Genomic DNA, 20366 nt, shown 5'->3' with positions numbered 1-20366 from the left:
CTTGTGAGGTCCCTTCTAGCCCTGGTTTCCTATGATCATATAGGTTTTACAGTACCTATTGGCACAAACAATGCTTTTTCTTACATATATGTAAGTGTTTGCAAGCCTTAATTTACATGATTCGTAAGTTTTTTTTACTTTTTGCTACCAACGTAATTTATTTACTGTTTCCATTTCACTCAATATGGACAATAAAAATTATTTTGCGTGTTTTATTTTTGTTTGAAGTCAGTTTTACCATTTGATTTTTAAGTATTAAAACAATGTAGCAACACTTTTTGTTCACAAACAAGCTAAAAGAAAGCTTATATCCAAACAAAGCAACTCTTCATTTCAAACATGGGTTTTTTTGTTTTTCTTAAATGATAACATTCCCGTTAGTCTTAGGTTTTAGAAAACTTTTTCCACTTCCTTTTTTTGCTTTTATGCAGGCCAAGATTGCATTGTGGGCTTAAACTGTTGGTTAATTAATGAAGCAAATAATAGTATTATTATTAGTATTATACATAATATTATTATAACATTGTATTCCAAGAACTATTATCTGTGGCCAGTTAATATTTAATACTGCTAATTACAAATATTTTACAATTGCAGTATGAGATCTTGTTCTGGTAGATTGCTTAACAGTTCATATTCTATCTTAGATTCTGGAAATGGATATTCAGTTTTGCTTTGTGGTTTGAAATAGAATAAATGGATGGTGGAAGCTGTGTACCGGGGATCTTAACTGAAGAGTGTTTTGCAGCTCTTATGCAAACCAGATGAAAGTCACAAATCCTTAGCCCTACCACCCCCCCCAATATACAAGAGTAAGACTTTATTTTGAGCTATTATGCAATTGCCTCTATATACACTATGCAAACACACACAAATTGGAACAAAAATATTTTTTAAAATAAAATTAAAATGTGTTACAGTAGATGTTTGATTTTTAGCATACAAATTGTTTTTTTTTCTTGTTGCAAGTTGGAAAAGTTCCCTTTCAAAAGGAGCATTTCCAGTGGCAAAGGTCAGGGGTTAGGGGGTAGGACTTCTGGTCCCAAGATGGTGACCAGGGTAGAACACCTGTCAAGGTACTACCCTTGTGGCCTTCGACAGTTCACCAAAACTCAGTAAGTGGTCCTCCACCCAAAATGACTGCCTACTCCTGCTGTACTCCCAATTACATTTATTGACCAGGAAGAACAATAGAGCCTTATAAACAGCCCTCATTACAGTTCTGCATTGGATCCTAAAGACGCATCAATACTGTAAAAAGAATGTGCTAGGGGATGCTTCAGTGCAGCATGGCATCCTCTTCTACTTGTGCTATGCCCTGAAACAGCTGTAATGCATCTCGCTGTCTTAGTGCAATGTCAGGAGTGTGCTACTAACCTTACAATTCATTCTTAATCCCAGTTGTTCTGGAGCCTTAGAGCATTTTTTGCAATGGGCGAACCTGCCCAGTGGTAGTGTCATCTGTCTGGGTTAGCCTGGTTTCACATTCCCTATATTGGCTTGGTGTGCATGTGTGGCAGAAAGCTCCTAAAGAAAAAAAAGACTTCTAAAGAATCTTCTGTGTGTGCCAGACAGTCCTAAAGGGTGTGACTCCTCCCAGAGGGGAAGGATATCTAACTGAGGAGATGACCAAGGGAGAAAGGTCACAGGATGATGTATGCGCTTTCTGCTTAGGAAAAGTGAAATCCAAAGTGGTTTGGGAGCCAGCAGCAAGGATTTCACCTGTGTGTTTTTCCAGATGAATCATAATTGAATCATAGGAACATCTGGCTGGAAGGGAGCACAGGAATCTTTTAGCCAGTCTCCCTGCAGAGAAACAGAATCAAATAGATCTAGAGAATCTCTGCTAGATATTTGTTGAATCTGGTCCTAGAACTCTTAATTGGAAGTCCCTCATTAGATAGATTGTTCTAGTGCTTCACCTCCCCTGTAGTTAGAAATTTGTTTCTAAAATCTGATTTAAATTTCCTTTGTAGCAGTTTATACTGGTTTTTTTTGTCCCATCTTCCATGGAGAACTGTCTACATAAAAGCCTTTTTATGTATTAGAAGACTGCTACCATATCTCCCCACCTGTCTTGTCTTTTCTAGACTAAACAAGCCCATTTTCTTCCATCTTTCTTATCTTTATAAACTATCATCATTGTGCTTGTCTCTATGTCAGCATTCCAGGGGCTCTGCCTGTTGATCTGTCAAGGAGACTGTGAAGTTGCACAGTAGTATTCTAGATATAACAGACAAGGTAGTTTGGAAAACAGCAATATACGTTTTAAGAGATTTTCCTTTACGGCCCAGTTTGCTCTAGTGTGAAGTAGGAGAGCTTTTTCTGAACAGGATATCACAACCTGTCAGAGAAGCAGTACACTTGACATGTACTGACATGTTTATCTGATCAGGAAATTCTGCATTATAGGTTTAGTGGGGGTTTTTTGGTTTGTGTGTTTGTTTGGGGTTTTTTTTACTGTTATAGACTTGGTTTCCTGAACACTTCAGTTTTATACTAATTTAACCACTGGCAGGTAATTTGTCTGGTTTTTGTGTTGTACCAAAAGAAAAGATGATAACATTTCACTTTTGGCATTTGAGAACAAAGATTATTAATATAAAAATAAATATATAATGGAAGTTAATCTTTAAGCGTTTGCCAGGTTAAATGACTAATTTCCGTAATTATCTATTCTCACAGTACTGGCTGGATCCTGCAAAGACACTTGCGGAACATAAGGAATTGATAAACAGTATGTATTTCATTTGCACTTGATAAACAATGATGAGAAACAGAGGACATCCTACATGCAGAGTGGTGGGCCTTTGATTCATGGTCTCTTGAAATGGCTCAAATAATTTAGTTCATAGCTATATCAAAATTGCACACACTGAGTGTAACTGCCTCTTCTTACTCGAGCACATTTTTGTGATTAAACTATTACTTGAGAATCATAAAAGTACTGAAACATCTTGGTGATATAGTTTCTAGAAATCTGTATAATTTGAGATTTGAATTAACTTTGACCTTCCTGTCTTTTTAACCACATGACTTTTGCCTTCTGAAAATGGAAAAAAAAATATTATTAGGAATAACCTGCATAGTTTTTTTGAATGTTGGTGTCATTCTTTAAACCTCCTAGGTAAAGATTCTGTTTGCAATATTGTTAAGTAAGGTTAATAATAGTACTTCAAAAGGAAAGTTGAATTCTGTTGTAAAAATGGAAAAAGCCTTTGATAAAAGTGGATGTATGCATAGAGATAAATATGGCCATAACAATAATGATAGGATAGGGTTCACTGGATCTTACTGAAGGAATAAACTGCTTTTTAAAAATTGAGCTGGCAAATAGGTTTACAATTTCTGACTAGGTAAATTAAGCATAATTGAAATATTCAATTCAGCCTTTGGCAGCATAGGAAGGATTCAGAAATAACATTGGCACATGGTAACAGGAATAACATGTTCTTGATGGATATATGATTTTATTTTTACACATTTATAAAGAAGTGAAGGCCAAAAACAAATGAGAAAAGCATCCTCCCTGAATCAAAATACAAGGTAGAATAGAAGTGAAAGCCAAAACGTAAACCTTCAGAGCAAATAAAACTGCTGAACAGGCAGGCAAGTAGCAATCAATCCAAAGGAACAGGGAGCAAAGCAAAACATAAGAAATACCCAAAGCCTTTACAAACAGAAGTTTTATACCATATAAAGGGAAAAGAGCCAGAGATTCTATAACATTTACTGGAACTTCGACTTTTGATTTTACATGAAAAATGCATGGATTCTGTGGTGACTCTCAGGAGAATAAAATCCTAAAATAGAGAAGTGGGCTTTTTAGTAGACCTTTTTCAGTACAAAAGATAACTGTTTTTTTCCTTTTACCTAGCTGGACCACCATATACTCTATATTTTGGTGTTAAATTCTATGCAGAAGATCCATGCAAACTTAAGGAAGAAATAACCAGGTACAGTATAAATATTATTTATAGACTTAAAATGTGTTGATCTTGATTAGTAAAATTAAAACTGCAGTTTTCTGTGAGTTTGTTTGTTAATAGTTTTTTGCATGTGCACTTTATGTCAAAAGAATTGAGACTAAAGGTGCATCATTTGGTGCCACCCTCTGTTTGGAAGGTCTGACTGACTCTGTGACACGATACCTGTGAAATTCTCAGGGCTGTGTGTGAATTGTTAGGGAATCTCTTCTTAGTAATGTATTGTCACATTTGGATTTATATATTTGCTATGATAGATATTCTTATAGAAAGCTTTCAGAATATCACCATAGTTTACTTGTATATCCATACAACTGTGGGGAAGTCCTGCTTTTCCTCTTGATTGGCCATGCCTTAAATTCCAGAACTTGTTTTAAAGAGGAATTTCCCCTAGTATGTGAAAAATATGCAAAAGAAGCTATTAGTTACCCATTATGGTTGATATATTTAAGTAACAAATTGACCCCATCAAATATAAGAGTATATATATTTCCAACATGCAGAGGCTTTTCCAGCTTGTTTTATTTATGAAAGACCCCAAGAAATTCATTTAAGTTAACAAGGAAATTTGGTACAGTACTTGTGACAAGCATTTCACAGGTTAGGAGCACGTAGTGTGTTAACTGGCATTAATAAGCACAAAGGACAAATTCCCTTTTTTCTGTCCATGATTTTGCCCATGTGGAACATAACATCTCAAACTAATACAATACATGTACATTTTCTGTTCCTCATCCAAGGTGGTAAATGGTTTAAAAAAAAAAAAAAAAGTAGAATATTTTTCCCCCCTGTACTACATGACAGGTATGTTTTTTTTCTCCATACTGACATTAACTTTCCCTTATAATGACAAACAGCCCCAGCATGGCAAGCTTTATATGAACTAGGAGAAACTAGAGAAAAAGCACAAGTTAGCTGCAGTGTAATGCCCCCCTGCCCTGAAAGTTTGATACAGTTTTCCTATACTTTTCCAGAACCACTTTCAACCCTGCTCACAGGGTGAAAAAGATGGCCCTGGGAAGAGAACTTCGGCAACAGAACCTGCTGTGATTACTACTCTGGAGGCAGGTTGGATTCATATCTGTGAAATGGCAATTCAGATCTAAATTTGGAAAAATGCATTCAAGTTACTTTTAAGATCAATTAGTGATTTGTGCTACTTATGAAGTATACAAATCTACATAGAAAACACTTTGGCATGCGCAGCACCTTCTGGGAGCCTGTGTTAGTATGTGCAACATGTTTGCCCATAAAAATTGTGCTTTAGAAAGTGGGTGGAGAGAAGAGACAGAAAAGCTTGTAATTGCAGTCTTCAGTAGAACACATCAAAGCATCTGCATGATCACATTATCAAACTTTTTGAGTATTTATTTCTATGAACTCTTCAACCTTGTAGGATATTTTTAAAAATAATATTATGCTAGAATAATAGTTTCTACATGTTAAAACATTAAAAGCAACTTGTTTTCTCTGTTGTTTTCAGTCTTGGGTATGTGATTCCACTGTTTTTCTTACGTTGTAAGAATTCTTTGTGTACTATGCATCACGGGCTTTTATTATTTAGCGAATGATTTTATGGAGCCTATTGTTTTCAAGTGTTAATGGTCTGTCCTGCTATTTGATTACTATTCTTGAAGAGTAAGACCTGTCATATTCATAATCTTCACACCAGAAACAAATTTTTGGTTGTTGGCAATGCAGATGCTAAAATGAGTGCTGTTAATAACTTCTGGATGACTTTGCTGGAGCAATGTTTAGACACAATTATGTACGCATGAGCAATTTGGCAGAGTATATGGCAGAGTTTTGTGAGCATCATAGGTACAAGTTTGGACAAAAGGCTTAATCTTGCAAGAGCTGAGTCAGGATATTTCTCATCGACTTTAGTAGGAATTGGAGACATTCGTTATTATATAGGAGGCATTTGTTCAGTTTCTGGACTTGATATTTCTGACTGCAAACTGTACCAACAATTTTTTTTTTGCATTTTTTTATTGTGTGTTTTTAGAAGGAATAAGAAAATAAAACATTCACGATGTGGGCACCTATGGTAAAGCCTACAGTTATGCGTTTGTGCTCATATCAGCAATTCTGTGCCTAAAAATGTGGTTTAGATTAATAAAAAAAATTTGATGGTCTTTGACTTGAGCTTTTAAGTCCCATTTGATATTATTTGATTACCTAAATGATTTGTTCAGAATGTTGTCTTAGTCCATACATATTAGCTTTTAAAGTTCAGTAAGCAGATGGCCAGTATTTATTGCCTAAGTTTTATACCTAATTGTCACTTTATGCAGAATGATTTGTAGTTCTAAGTGATTGGTTCTCTGATGATCTGAACTATATTATCAGATCTGTTGTCTTATAATCTGTCACATTTTAAATACCATTCTTGTATTAAATAGTGTCGTAGGCTAGCAATAATGAATGTTAAATGGTATGTACTTTGATATTATTTTTTCATGTTATGTAAAGCCAAGTCAATAAGAGTGACTGTATACCTAAAAACTATAGGTTAATTATTATTTTTAAAAGCAGTTTGAATTTTTTGGGCTCTGACATTAGATCAGGGGTGGGCAAAATGGTGGATCTGGCTTGTGGCCAGATTCCATTGCCCAACAGCCCCTGCACATGTTGTTGCAGCTGGTTTCCATGGAGACCCCAGTAGTGGTGGCCCCATGACAGTGTGGGGACAGGGTTTCCATGGAGACTGGCCCCAGCAGCACTGGCAGGGTTCATGACTGTGGGGGTAGCTGCTCTGTGGCCAGGGCTGGGATCTTGCAGTGGTGAATGTGTTGTCTGGAGCTGGGGCACAGTCGTGATCTGCTGCCTGCACACCCCTGCCCAGGGTATGTGGGCAGTGGAGTCCAGCTCTGCCTCAGCTCTGGATGACGCTGTCACCACTGCAAGGTCAGAGCCCTGGCCCCTGAGCAGCCCCCTGTCCAGCCACACACCTTGCCAGCTCTGCTATGGTCGGTCCCCATGGAAACTCTGGCCCTGTGCTGTCATGACCCTGCTGCTCCTGGGGTCTCCATGGAAACTGGCTGCAGCCATGCGTGCAAGGGCTGCTGGGAAATGGAGTCCTCTGCGAGCCCAATCCAGCCTCCTGTCCAGACTTTGCCCACCCCTGCTTTAGATGATACTAATAATACTTGTAGGTATTTAGGAAAAAAATGAGAGGTGAATAAAGATGATGATGATGCATTTCTCTAATTATTTGGGAAATACTGAAGAAAGACTGTGTAGGTCCAGGTATCCCTGTCCAAGAAATCTATGGATTATGTCCAGGAGCTATGCTGGAAAGGGCGTTCCCTCTAATATAGCTCTTGAAATTCTACACTGGAGACTCCCAGAAAGGCTAGGGAGTGGAGATATTATATATAGGAAATGAACTTTGTTTCAAAATGGTCAACCAAGAAAGACATTTTAAGCACCACAAACTTCTGTCTTCATCATTCATCCACAGAAGACTCTGCCTACAAGTTAAGAGAATAAGGAGCAACATCAAGCATATGCTTTTAGTTCCCACCACCATTCCAGAGAGGCTTCTTTTTACACAGGGAAGTTGACCCTAGGAGGAGGAAATGACTCTGGCAGCCTTTTTTTTTTAAGGATGGTTGTAATAGGCACAGCCGCAGAACCTAGATTACCCACAAAGAATCCAGAGACCATCATCCATACCCACTGAGATGGGCTGAATGCAGCCCAAATAATAAGTACTGAGATGTCTTTAAAGACGGGTAGATTATATTTGAACTTAATAAGTCATGTGGAGATTTGATTAGCATGTAGCCTGTGGTTCCTGAATTGCCCAAAGATTTAAAAAATCTGAATAACTGCATTATAAGCATAAATAAATGTACACTGAGCATTTATTATATTGTTAATTAAAACACACTATTTATTACAATGCAATAACACACACACAGATTTCATAGACATTAGGGCTGGAAGGGACCTTGAAGATCATCAAGTCCAGCCCCCTGCCCCAAGGGCAGGAAGTCAGTGTCAAAAGATCCCACCAAGATAGGCATCCAATTGTTTCTTGAATGAGTCCAGAGTAGGTGCCTGCACCACTTCTGGAGGGAGTCTATTCCAGGCCTTGGGAAAATAACTGGAAATATACAAAATAAACTCAGTAATGTATGTCTTAGTTGTTGGGCTTTGTCGAATAAACAAGTTCCCAAATAAGGCAAGATCAATATGTAAGTATGACCAGCAGTATAAAGTTCCTGTATAAATAGGAAGGTCATTTAAAAATTATTCCTGTATGAACTTGCTGCTTGATACTCTTTAAGCATGGTATGATACAGTATGTATATCTGTTTAGTAAAACAACTATTTAGAATTTAGTTCCTAGAATGAATGACAAGATCTGCAAAACTGAATGAGGCTTTTGTGTGATGCCTTTTTGCATATTTAGTTTGCTCCTATTACTAGTTTTGTGCATATTGTTTCAATGGAAGTTCAGTGTTTACATGCCCAAAAGACTGCTATTAAATACACTTTTAGCTAGTTTATGCCTGTCTAGGTAAGCAGTTTGCTTTATGCTTGAAGTGTGTAACTGAGATTAAGGAAGTTGCATCTAACATGTTTTGTGAATATGGGGCACTGTTAGCTCTTAAGGGGGGGGCACAGTTGACTTAAAACCTTGTCAGTTTAAAAATAGTCTTAAAAGAAAATACAGGTTCTACCCTTGCCTCTAAGCAGTTTTGCCAATTTTGAGCTCAACTGTGACTTTACCAGAAGCTCTTAGTGAGGGGGAGAATCACATTGTTGCACTGGCCCTGTGATTTGGAACTGATTTGGAACCAATGTCACCTTCAGGCCAGGTACAGACATAACACTTTTACCAATATGAATGTTTAGAAAATGATCTATACCTAAAGCAGAAGTTCAGCACACAAAACCAGCATACCTGTAACAGAACAGAAGTTTGGCGTGCACAGACTGGTTTAAAAATGGCAGAACCTGGTCTAAGATTTGCCACCCCTTCCCCACCACCCTGACCAGAGTGCCAGTGTGTGTTCTGTTCACTACCTATCTAAATTACACCGCTTACAGAAAACTGCATAACTTTTGCAGTCTAACCCCTGGTCTATGCTAATACAGGGTGCAGACTAGTGATTCTCAACCGGGGTGCTAGGGCACCTGGGGTATCACCAAGTCCTTTAAAGGGTGCCATGCGGTATGAAGAGGTGAGTGAAGTGTGAGGCCATGAGCAGATAAGCACAGGCTAAAGCTTGTCCCTGTCTGGAAAATCTCCCACCCTGACTGCTTGGTTCCTCTTTAAGAAGGCAAGCTCTATAACATTTAAATTAGTTTTTGAAATTGGGTACCACTTAGTTCACAAAAGTTATAGAGAGGTGCCTCGGGTCCAATGAAGGATGCCCTGAGTCCAAACGAGGTTGAGAACTATAGTATGGGGCAGGGGTTGTCAACTGGGGATAGGCGTATGCCTGGGGGTACTTTGAAAGGACCCAGGGGGTATGTGTGGGTGGGCCAGGATGGAATGTCATCCTGTGCCGCGGCCTCACAGGGGCAGGGCAGTGCTCTCTCTGGGTCAAGCAGGTGGTGGCTGGCTGGCCGGCTGGCTTTGGGGGGAAGGAATTTGCATGTGGTGGCCACTGCTGCCCCCAGCCAGCTCTGCAACCAGCTGCTGCTATACCCCCCCACCCCATCTTCCTGCTCCATGACCACTTGCTGGGGGTACACTGCTCAAAAAAGGTTGAAAAGCCTTGGTATAAGGGGATGTAACAATTTTAGCAATGTCAAAGGATACCAATATAAGCTGATACAGATGTAACAGTTGCACCTTATGATTCTGTAGTGATACCAGGTATAGCAGAGTGACGTCAGCTTTAACGTCTCTTCATTTAGGGTTGCAGTTATGGTGACTTGGTTATCTTGTTTTGCTAGAGGATCATGCGTGCATGTCAGGTTCATTGTAGCAGCTTATGGGTGTTCCTGAGCAGTAGTAGCTCCTCCTCCCCATTTTAAAGTGACAAAAATATGTATTAGTCCATCCCACAATTACAGAGCTATACTGGGTGTTAAGTTAGCAACAGAGCCAAGGATTCCATCTCCTTGCCTGTCTGTTTGTGGAGAATTGGAGCATAATGGTTCTATAGAGCCTGCTTTCTCCCCTGCGGTTGCTACCCAAGATATATATGGGCATGAGAACAAACAAGTGTTCTAAGCTCAGTTATGACCTTGCACTTCTTCCTTACCCAAGTCAAAATCCAGTTCTTAATTTGTTTTAATCACAATTTTCCTTTTTCTTTTCCTCCCTCACCTGTTGCTGTCTGAAAATTCAGCAAAGGAAATACCTCTTTATAGGGAAATCAAATATCCATCACAAAGTAATATTGCATAAAAGAAACAATTTGAAAAATAAGAGTTCTTCCCTATTCAGTCTTTTTCAATTGGAATCATTTTAGATGCTACTTGAAATGTTAGTAATAAAATCTTTTTAAAGTAAAACTGTCATTTTTGAGTTGCCTATGATACTGTAAGTTGAGTTAGAGAGCATTTTTTAAACATACCTAAAAATTATAAAAGGTTACCCTGTAGAGCAGCAGCCTTAAACTGACATAACAACTGCATTTTTCTCTTTGTTTTAGGTATCAGTTCTTTTTGCAGGTAAAGCAAGATGTTTTGCAAGGCCGCTTGCCCTGTCCTGTCAACATTGCAGCTCAGCTTGGAGCATATGCAATACAGTGTAAGTATGCCTGGCCACCTGAGAACTCATTTCTTTTATTAAGAAATTATGATTTATCAAGTGTTTATCATAAATAGAAACTTGGCCTTAATCCTTTGTATGTTAATTAAAAATAAACTTGATCAATTTGAACAGGTATATTATCAATTTTAGATGCATTGGAACAAATTATAGATAGCCACTTACATGCAGTTTAAATTGGCACAAAAAGAGAATGCAAAGTGGATAACTATGTATTATAATCTGAAATATATATAGTAAAAATGCTTGAGTCGCCAAGGAACATCCACACAGAGAACTTTTTATTAATGCTCAATGACATTATGACTAAGGGCTTTATCTACCACTCAGCACTCGGTTTTTCTATGGCATATTTCCTTTCTTACTTCATCAAATAAATTATAAATCTGAAGAGCCATCAGAAGCCTCCACACAGCACTGTTGATCTACCAAAATATTGCAGTCCTGCAAAAATTACATTATGTTAATACTTAGATACCTCTGCTTGAAGATAATAAAAATGGGCTGTGTTTTGACTGACATGGGGGATTTTAATTCTGGCGAATTTAGCTTAACAGAAACAGATGCTGTATCTGATATACTTGATGAAATAAACATAAACCACTTCACGTTAATGGCCTATAAGGAGAGAGCTGTCTACCTACCTGGAATTTTGCTCATGTCTCAGCTAAAATACAAAATCTGGTAGTTAGGGACATGTGATATAGTTTTTTAAATAGTTAGAACTATGGATCCATATATCAGTACATAGAAAACTCATTACTTACAGTTTTCACCTGTAATCTGTATTAAAAGAAGATAATTTATATTATCAATAATCCATCTAATTTAGTAGCAGCTAAAATAGTATTACTTTCTATGTCTATTTGAGAACACCATATCTGAGACATCAGAAACAAATTAAATAGCTCATATCATATGAAATATTCAAAGGAGATTAAAAGCAATCAGGACTTGCAGTAGAGATGATATCTTTTATTAGACCAACAACATTTTTGGAAAAAAAATTCTTTAATTGCAAGCTTTCGGGCACAAACACCCTTCATCAGGCATTGGAGAAAAGATTGTAAAAGTTCTCCTGGGTAGAAATGAAAGTTCATATTTCATAGGATTTCACAGAGGAGTCGATAGATGGAAAAACCCCCTGGGCAGTCAGTTCATAGCTGGTATGAAGCCTCTCACCTTCTGTGAGGATCTGTAATGATGCAGAATACATTGAAACAAAGGCAGGATCTCAGGTTTTAAGTGGTCACAGTTGCTTCCTGCTTGGGAAGATATGAACATTTCATTTTAAAAACTCAGCTAAAATTTGATATATTCCATGTATCGGGTATCCAGGTTGTAGCTGTATTAGTCTAGAAGAAAAGGAAAGGAGATTAAGGAGTTTCATAGCATGCAACATGCCTCTTATAAATTAAAGTGTGTTGCTTTCAGTTTTTTCCTCCTCAAATTATAATTCCACAAATTATAACATATTGACCTGCTCCACAAGTCAACAGTTGTTTATATGATAGTAATCACGGTTACATTAGATGCTTTCTTTTAAGTGCCATTGAGAAATAGCTAGGAATAGCTGCACATGAGAGCTTAGGGCATGGAAACCAGGAGATAAAAAGGGCTACGTTTAGCACAAGCAGGCATAATGTCCATTGATTTCATAAGGAGATTTACCCTCTCACATTAAGACTGAATTTGACTGAAATAGATAAATATTTTACCCAGCTGAAAATATTTACCTAGAAGCACAAGCACAGAAATCTCATCCATAAGCTTTGCTGAGGCACCTACACTATTCTTTAGTCTGCTTTGCTTTTATTAAAGGCTTGTTTAAGCCCAGAGTTGCTGTTCTTGTTATTGATTTGATTTTAGTCAGGGAGTTCACTTTATCTGAGGGAGGGAAATTCCTGTGTCTCTACCAAGTTGTTTTGGTGACATTAAAATGTGTATAAATGAAATATGAACAGATATAGGGCATTGTTTTTCATTTAATTATAAGTAAAGAGATTTGGAAGTGATCATAGCTTTAGTGGGTGTTTGGGAAGTTCCAGTGTACCGGGGCTTCTAAAGAGCCCTTGCTGTTTTAAGGTACCAGGTGCACAGCCTTTACTCACTTTGAGTAGCACCTACCCACACAAATCATCCCATTAACTTTAGTGGGATGTTTCATATAAATGCTACTTTATGTAAATAAGAATGGCAGAACTGGGCTCTCATTAAGGTACCCATTATTAGGGACCTACTGAAATGGTGATTTTGTGAAATCCAGCATTGCCCGTGACATCCACAGGTTGAAAAATAAATAAAACTTACAGAAAGTAAAATGATGGCTCCCCAGAGGAGCCAGCAGGCTTCAGGGTGCTGCTGCAGCTTGTTGGGGTGGGGAATGGGGGCATATGACAGCCAGCCCTCGCAGCCAATCAGCAGTGAGGAGTGGGGTCATCGGGTCCCTCAAATTTGGGAGGCCCCTACCTATTATATAGCTGTATGCAAACATAAAAAATATGCTTGAATATTTTGTCTGAGGCATTGTAATGTTGGTTTTTAGTATACAGATGAACTTAAATTTTCTAAAAATTGAACTCAGCACACCAAATCATTTTATGTTCGGTACTAACATATGGCAAAAAGTTTTTATTGCTACAGACTTAAGAGGTGATAGACTTCATATTGAATTTTATAGCTCCTGAACTTTCTGTTCCTATTAAAAAAAAAAAAAAAAAAAAAAAAAAGGGCCTTTCCTTTTGCTGCTACATAATGAGTTTTCAGGGTTACTTAGGAAAAGGTGTCCTGGCACATGTTGGTTGATTAGATAACACATCTTTGGGGTAACCTAAAAATGAAATGTTCTTACACTTGTGACATTTTTTGTTCATGTCTCTCCTAGCTGAACTGGGAGACTATGACCCATACAAACACATGGCAGGTTATGTGTCAGAATACCGGTTTGTTCCAGACCAGAAGGAAGAACTGGAAGAAGCTATAGAACGGATTCACAAAACTCTAATGTAAGAATACTGTTTTGTTAAGAACTTTGCATGGGAAATCTTGTGCTGAGAATACAAGGAAAGAGGGAGCTAACATAGTTTTTGATATTTATAATGCTAGAATAAAGGTTGGTAGAATTTAGTATTTGGTACACAACATCTTGCTATGCCTATCGGAAATCTAATGAGTTTAATAAAGATTGAATGTATATTCAGAGTTGGTACAGTTTTCATAGATTTCTAGGTTCAGAAGGGACTTGGTAGATCATCAGGTCTGACCCCCTGCTCTAGGGAATAAAGAGTGCTGGGGTTAAGTAACCCCACCCAGATGTGCCTGTCTAATCTCTTCTTGAACACCTCCAAGGTAGGGGAAAGTACCACCTCCCTTGGAAGCCCATTCCATATTTTGGCAACCCTCACCATAAAGAATTTCTTCCTTATGTCCTATCTAAATCTATTCTCTTTCAGTTTGTGGCCATTATTTCTGGTAACCCCGAGGAGCACCCTGGTATATGCAAAAATAATTCAAGATTCAAATACAAGGTTCATAGATTCATAGATGGTAGGATTGGAATGGACCTCAATAGATTGAATCCGACCCCCTGCATAGACAGGAAAGCGCTGGATTCAGCTGACCCCAGCCAGATGCTCATCCAACCTCCTCTTGAAGACACCCAGGGTAGGGGAGAGCACCACCTCCCTTGGGAGCCCATTCCAGACCTTGGCCACTCTAACTATGAAGAAGTTCCTTGTAATGTCCAGTCTAAATCTGCTCTCTGCTAGCTTATGGCCATTATTTCTTGTGACCCCCACAGGCACCTTGGTGAGTAGAGCCTCACCAATTCCCTTCTGTGCCCCCATGATGAATTTATAGGCAGCCACAAGGTCTCCTCTCAACCTTCTCTTGCAGAGGCTGAAGAGGTCCAGGTGTCCTAGTCTCTCCTCATAGGGCTTGGCCTGCAAGCCCTTAACCATATGAGTGGCCCTTCTCTGGGCCTTCTCCAGGTTATCCACATCCCTCTTGAAGTGCGGCTTCCAAAACTGCATGCAGTATTCCAACTGCAGTCTGACCAGCGCCTGATAGAGGGGAAGTATCACCTCCTTGGTTCTGTTTGTCATGCATCTACTGATGCATGATAAAGTGCTGTTAGCTTTTCTGATGACTTCGTCACACTGACAACTTGTGTTCATCTTGGAGTCCACTAGGACTCCCAAGATCCCTTTCCGCTTCTGTGCTACTGAGCAGGTCATTTCCTAAGCAGTAGGTATGCTGGACATTTTTCCTCCCTAGGTGGAGCACTTTGCATTTCTCCTTGTTAAATTGCATTCTGTTGTTTTCTGCCCATTTGTCCAACTTGTCCAGGTCTGCCTGCTGTTGTTCCCAGCCCTCTGGTTTGTCCATTTCTCCCCACAATTTTGTATCATCCTCAAACTTGGACAGAGTACACTTCACTCCCTCATCCAAGTCACTGATGAAGACATTGAAAAGTATCAGTCCAAGGACCGAGCCCTGGGGGACCCCACTCCCTTCCAGGTCAATACCGAGCCATCCACTACCACTCTCTGGGTATGATAGTTTAGCCAATTTGCCACCCACTGGACTGTGTAGTCATCCAAGTCACAACCTCTTAATTTGTTCACCAGTATGGGGTGAGATACCGTATTGAAAGTCTAAGTAAATGATATCAACCCCTACTCCTGTGTCGAGGTGTTTTGTGATCTGGTCATAAAAAGAGACTAGATTAGTCAGGCATGATCTACCCACTACGAACCTGTAATGGTTTCACCTCAGCATAATTTTTCCTGCTGGGCTCTCACACATGTGAGCCTTAATAATCTTTTGAAAGACTTTGCCAAGCATGGAGGTGAGACTGACTGGACTATAGTTGTGTGGATCCTCCTTCCTCCCCTTCTTGAAAATAGGGACCACATTGGCCCTTTTCCAGTCCTTCGGGACCTGTCCCGTTCACCATGAGTGCTCAAATATTCTTGCCAGTGGCTGTGCAATGATATCGGCCAGTGCCTTCAGTACCCTTGGATAGAGCTCATCTGGGCCTCTCCACTTAAACGCATCCAGTCCTTCCAGGTGACTCTGCAACATCTTAGGGTCAATGCTTGGTAGCCTGGTGCCCAGCTGTGTGGTAGTCTGGTGCCCAGGCTGTGTTTGGCAGTTCTAGTATGATGCTTAGGTTGCTCTTAGCTACCAGTTTCTGAAAATATAATTAAATATCCTCATCGTCTTGTCTGGTTTAGGGCATAGGTTTATGATTTAGGGAATTTGTATCTCATTCCTAGCTCTGTCTCAGACTTCCTTTGTAATCTCTGGCTAGTCTCTCAGTGCTTCTTTCACTTAGTTCCCAGCTGTAAAATGGGATAATAACACTGCTTTGCATGTTGGTCTGTGCAGATTTTAAATTCTTGGGGACAAAGCTGCTGCTTAATATATAAATCTACAACACCCAGTACACTAGAGCCTCTGTTTCCTTGCCAGATCATTATCTGGTGTAATTAAGACTTGTAGCAACCTGCATTGAACTTGGAGCACAAGTTGCAAAAGGTACCAGGAATGGAGTCTGTATGCACATAGATTGAAAGGTCGCTGCACTATCAGCATCTCTTTAAGTAGTTCTCTTAATAAAGCAGCATCTTAGTTTTATAATCTTTTTCCATTATTAATAAGGATATGGTGCATGAAACCCAGCTGGAGTGATCATAGCAAGAAAGAGAGTGCAAGTATTAGGAAAAAATAATAAAAAAGGAGGGTACTTAGAAACAGGAAAAGTAGGCAGCGTTGAGGTACTCACACTACCAGGAATGCAGTTATCCAGATGAGAAAACCCTTGTACAAATGTGAAAGCAGTGGAAACTGTGGACATAAAGCAGCCTCAGGTGTACGCTGAACCTGACTGTAGCTAATGACATCCTCATTGTAAAACAAGAAGAGTTAATCTAGGACTGTGATATGTGGCTCTGACACTCCTACTAAGGTGTCAGCAATAGAATATTAAACTGGTTGCACATTAGTCAATAGAGATAAGGTTCCATATGCTGCACATCTGTTGATTTCAAATAGAGTCTGAGAAATGGAAAAATATTTATTTATTATATTTATATACTGTGGCTTATAACAGACAAATGACCCATAGATAGGCGATAACTACAAAATAGGAAAACAATTAGGGAAATGCCCAGACCACAGGATGTGGAGGGGGCCTAGTGATCTATAGGGATAGCCAAATATCATCTTAATATTTGTGCATGGCTATTGGAAACCTATGAATCCTGGGGACAATTAATATAGCACAGAATGGTCAGATATCTAAGAATGCATATTTGAAATAGAAAAGCAAATCGTAAAAAAAAGGAGGCACTGATACAAAAGTACTACAGTTCTGTGTAGCAGCTTTGTGCTATAGAAGCCCAAAGGATGAACCAGGTTCTGTAGTAATGCAAAGCCAAGAATCCTTACAATTTACTAACGGAGCTTTGGCAGACATATGAATAGGTTTGCTCATGTGGCAAAGTTGTTATTAGTTGTGCCCTTTGAAGTGGAGTTAGTTCCATCAGTTCATCACTGGACCTCCATAATATATCCACCACAGTGACTGTCTGGTAGGACCAGGGGCTCATGGGTAAGAGAACCAAGACTGTTCCGTGAGATGTTGTCTTTTGCAGCCCAGTGGAGTACAAAACAAAGTAAACAAGCAGTGAAGAGAGTGCCAAGCTAAGCAGGCAGCCTGTTGAGACTAGGGAACCATAGATCTAAGGTAGTTGCAGGTCTAGCTTCCACCATTAAACTAGCAATACAAAGCAATAGCAAAAGGCAACAGTCCAAGCTGCAGTTGGGACATAAGTCATATGGGGTACCTATAGATCAAGCACAATGTTAAGACTGAAAATAGCTGTGAAGCAGGGGAAGATAGCCAGCATGCTGATGTAAATAGTGCCAACCCATGATCAGCAGGATTTAGAATATGTCTCAAAAATCCCTTGGCTTGACATAGTAAAGTCAGAAGAAATGGGGTGCATGAGCAGTGCAGAGGACCAACAGGATGCCATCCAACAGAATGGATGCATTGACAGAGTGGGAAAAGTCCTTGCCAACAACCATAGCACAAACCAAATATATTGGTTTGAAGACTTGTGAAGGGCCTGTGAGACCTATCAGGCTACAGTGACCTGGTGATAAAAGCCATGTCCTTATTGTTGGTCATGTACTAGTAATTCCTGACCCCAGCAAGTCAGCACACATTTGCAGGAGGTACCACATCAACAAAAATGTAGAGGAAAACATCAGCAACCTGAACATGGAAGTTAGAAGGAGGAGTCCAACTTGTGTTTGGGAGGAGTTGGAGGAATTACCAAGAAATTAGCTTGTATGCAGGTGGCTTGAATAGTAAGTATAGTTGCCACACCTCTGTAAATAGTTCTGTTTATATAAAGCCAGTTATACCATGAGACAACCCTATTCTTATAAAATATAACTGAACATACAACACAAAACAATTCTGACCTACATGAGATCTGACCATCACTTGTGGCTTTTACCCACCTCTGTAATACAAAGAAACAATAATTCAGCGCCATATTCCATCCTGCTTATTCCTATTTAGTAGTAGCTTATTACATGTTAAGCATCATTAGTTTTAATATGATTAAATACTGAGTTAAGGTACACTATTATGTGCAGCTGAGGTAGAAACGTACTGTCATGCCAAGATTATGGGAGGTCAGTGACAGAACCAGAAAGAGAACACTGGGGTTCTGCCTCCCAGGCCCTTGCTTCAAATGAGAAGTTTTTGTTTGGCAGAGCTGACTCGGGGTGAAGAAATTGGAGACAGCTTCATAGAAATTAAATGTTAAGTTCTGAGTAAGTGTATGTAAACCATGAAATACCTTCCAATATGCAGGGGGTGAGAAAGAAGGGAGTAGGCAGAAGGGCAGTGACATATGAGTACAAGGAATTGAGGCAACAACACTGGACTATCTCAAAAGAAGTCCAGTTCTTTATTTTTCCCTGTGCTGCAAAGCGGACAGGTACACATATGAACACTTTACAACCTTCCAACCTCAGACTTGATGAAACTTGATGAAAGCAGCAACCAACCCTCAAATATCATCAATCTCTCTACATAGACACTTACCAAAACTGAAAAATCTGTCCTCTCTAATGGCCTAAATTTCTGTCTAGAAAAATACCCTAATAAAATACTTCAGTGTGGAGAACTAGAAGATTCTTTTGACATCTACACCTCAAGGAATATTTCCATGACCAAAATGAATCTATTTGCAGCAACAACTCATCCTCTGACAACATCGAGTAAGAGATCAATTGCAAAAAACATCAGATTGGACACTTCACAGTGGATGAAACTCTAATCTTGACTGCTACATTGACCGTTTCAGGGAAAGAATGAACAATGAAATAATCAACAACACACGCCACCATAACAATTGTCTACCAGAGAGACAGGCCACAGAATCTCTAAGATCTAACCACGAAATGGTAATAAAACCAGCAGATGAAGGAGGAGCATAGTCATCCTAAACAGGGAAGACTACATAAAGGAAGTCAACAGACAACTCTCTGACGCCACCTACTACAAAGAACTACAAGAAGATCCTACTCCCCTTTTCACCATGAAACTCAAAAATACCATCAAATCATTTCCATCAGAACTATAAGAAAAACTACAGACCTTGATCCCCCCACTTTTTACGTGCTCTCTAAAATTCACAAACAAGGGAACCCTGGTAGACCTATCATATCCAACCACAGAACCCTAACTGAGGAAATATCAGGTTTTGTCGAATCAATCCTAAAACTGCTTGTCACCCAAAAAGCAAGTTTTGTCTAAGACACTACAGACTTCTTATGAAAACTTAAAAACACAGACCACCTTCCCAGCAACACTCTCCTAGCCACCATGGATGTTACCAGCTTATATATCAACATCCCACACCAGGATGGCATCCAAGCCTGCCTTACCTACTTATGAGAGCAAGATGACATCTCAGAATACAGACCCAAAGATATTACTGACCTTATATACTTCATCCTCACACACAACAATTTCACTTTTAATAACTAACACTTCATTCAGACTATGGACACAGCTCTGGGCACCAAAATGGCCCCACAGTATGCCAACTTTTTTATGAGCCACCTGAAAAAGAATTCCTCAAGAACTGCACCATCAAACCCTTGCTATACTTAAGATGCGTCAATGACATCATCATCATTTGGATTGAAAATCTGCAATCTCAGTGTTCCATCAGAAATTCAACAATCATCACCCCTCCATCTGACTATCTCTTGAATACTCCAGCACCAACATCTCCTTTTTAGACATGATGATCAGTATCCAGAATGGTAAAATACAGACCATGTTATACAAGAAACCTGCAGATCAAATGTACATATCTGCACAGATCCAGCTGTCACCCTGTACACGGCAAGAAAGCTGTGATATACAGCCAAGCCCTCAGATACCCCTGAATATACACTGAGGAGAACACCCGGGATTGCCACCTCACTAATCTTAAAAAGGCTGTCACCCAACAAGAATACTCCTCCAGAGAGATGGAGTGCATGTTTGAAAGAGTCACCCAGACACCAAATGAAGAATTTCTGCGATACAGAAGAATGCGCCC

At 39.3% G+C, this 20366-nt stretch overlaps 1 protein-coding gene across 2 annotated transcripts in view; it reads left to right on the top strand.

Moving 5' to 3' along the window:
- Window positions 1-20366, top strand: part of EPB41L4A (erythrocyte membrane protein band 4.1 like 4A) — a 215927-nt gene that overhangs the window by 100439 nt on the left and 95122 nt on the right. For both annotated transcript variants that reach the window (XM_019532471.1, XM_019532469.1), the window contains exons 3-6: window positions 2686-2737; window positions 3878-3956; window positions 10610-10707; window positions 13613-13733. In XM_019532471.1, the coding sequence (XP_019388016.1) occupies window positions 2686-2737; window positions 3878-3956; window positions 10610-10707; window positions 13613-13733 (350 nt within the window). The remainder of the gene's footprint in view (window positions 1-2685; window positions 2738-3877; window positions 3957-10609; window positions 10708-13612; window positions 13734-20366) is intronic.

Source organism: Crocodylus porosus, unplaced genomic scaffold (genome assembly GCF_001723895.1).
Source record: "Crocodylus porosus isolate Cpor-Errol unplaced genomic scaffold, CroPor_comp1, whole genome shotgun sequence".
In the NCBI taxonomy this organism is placed as follows: domain Eukaryota; kingdom Metazoa; phylum Chordata; order Crocodylia; family Crocodylidae; genus Crocodylus; species Crocodylus porosus.
Note: the sequence above shows the minus strand (reverse complement) of the source record. Positions and strands in the feature narration are given on the sequence as shown.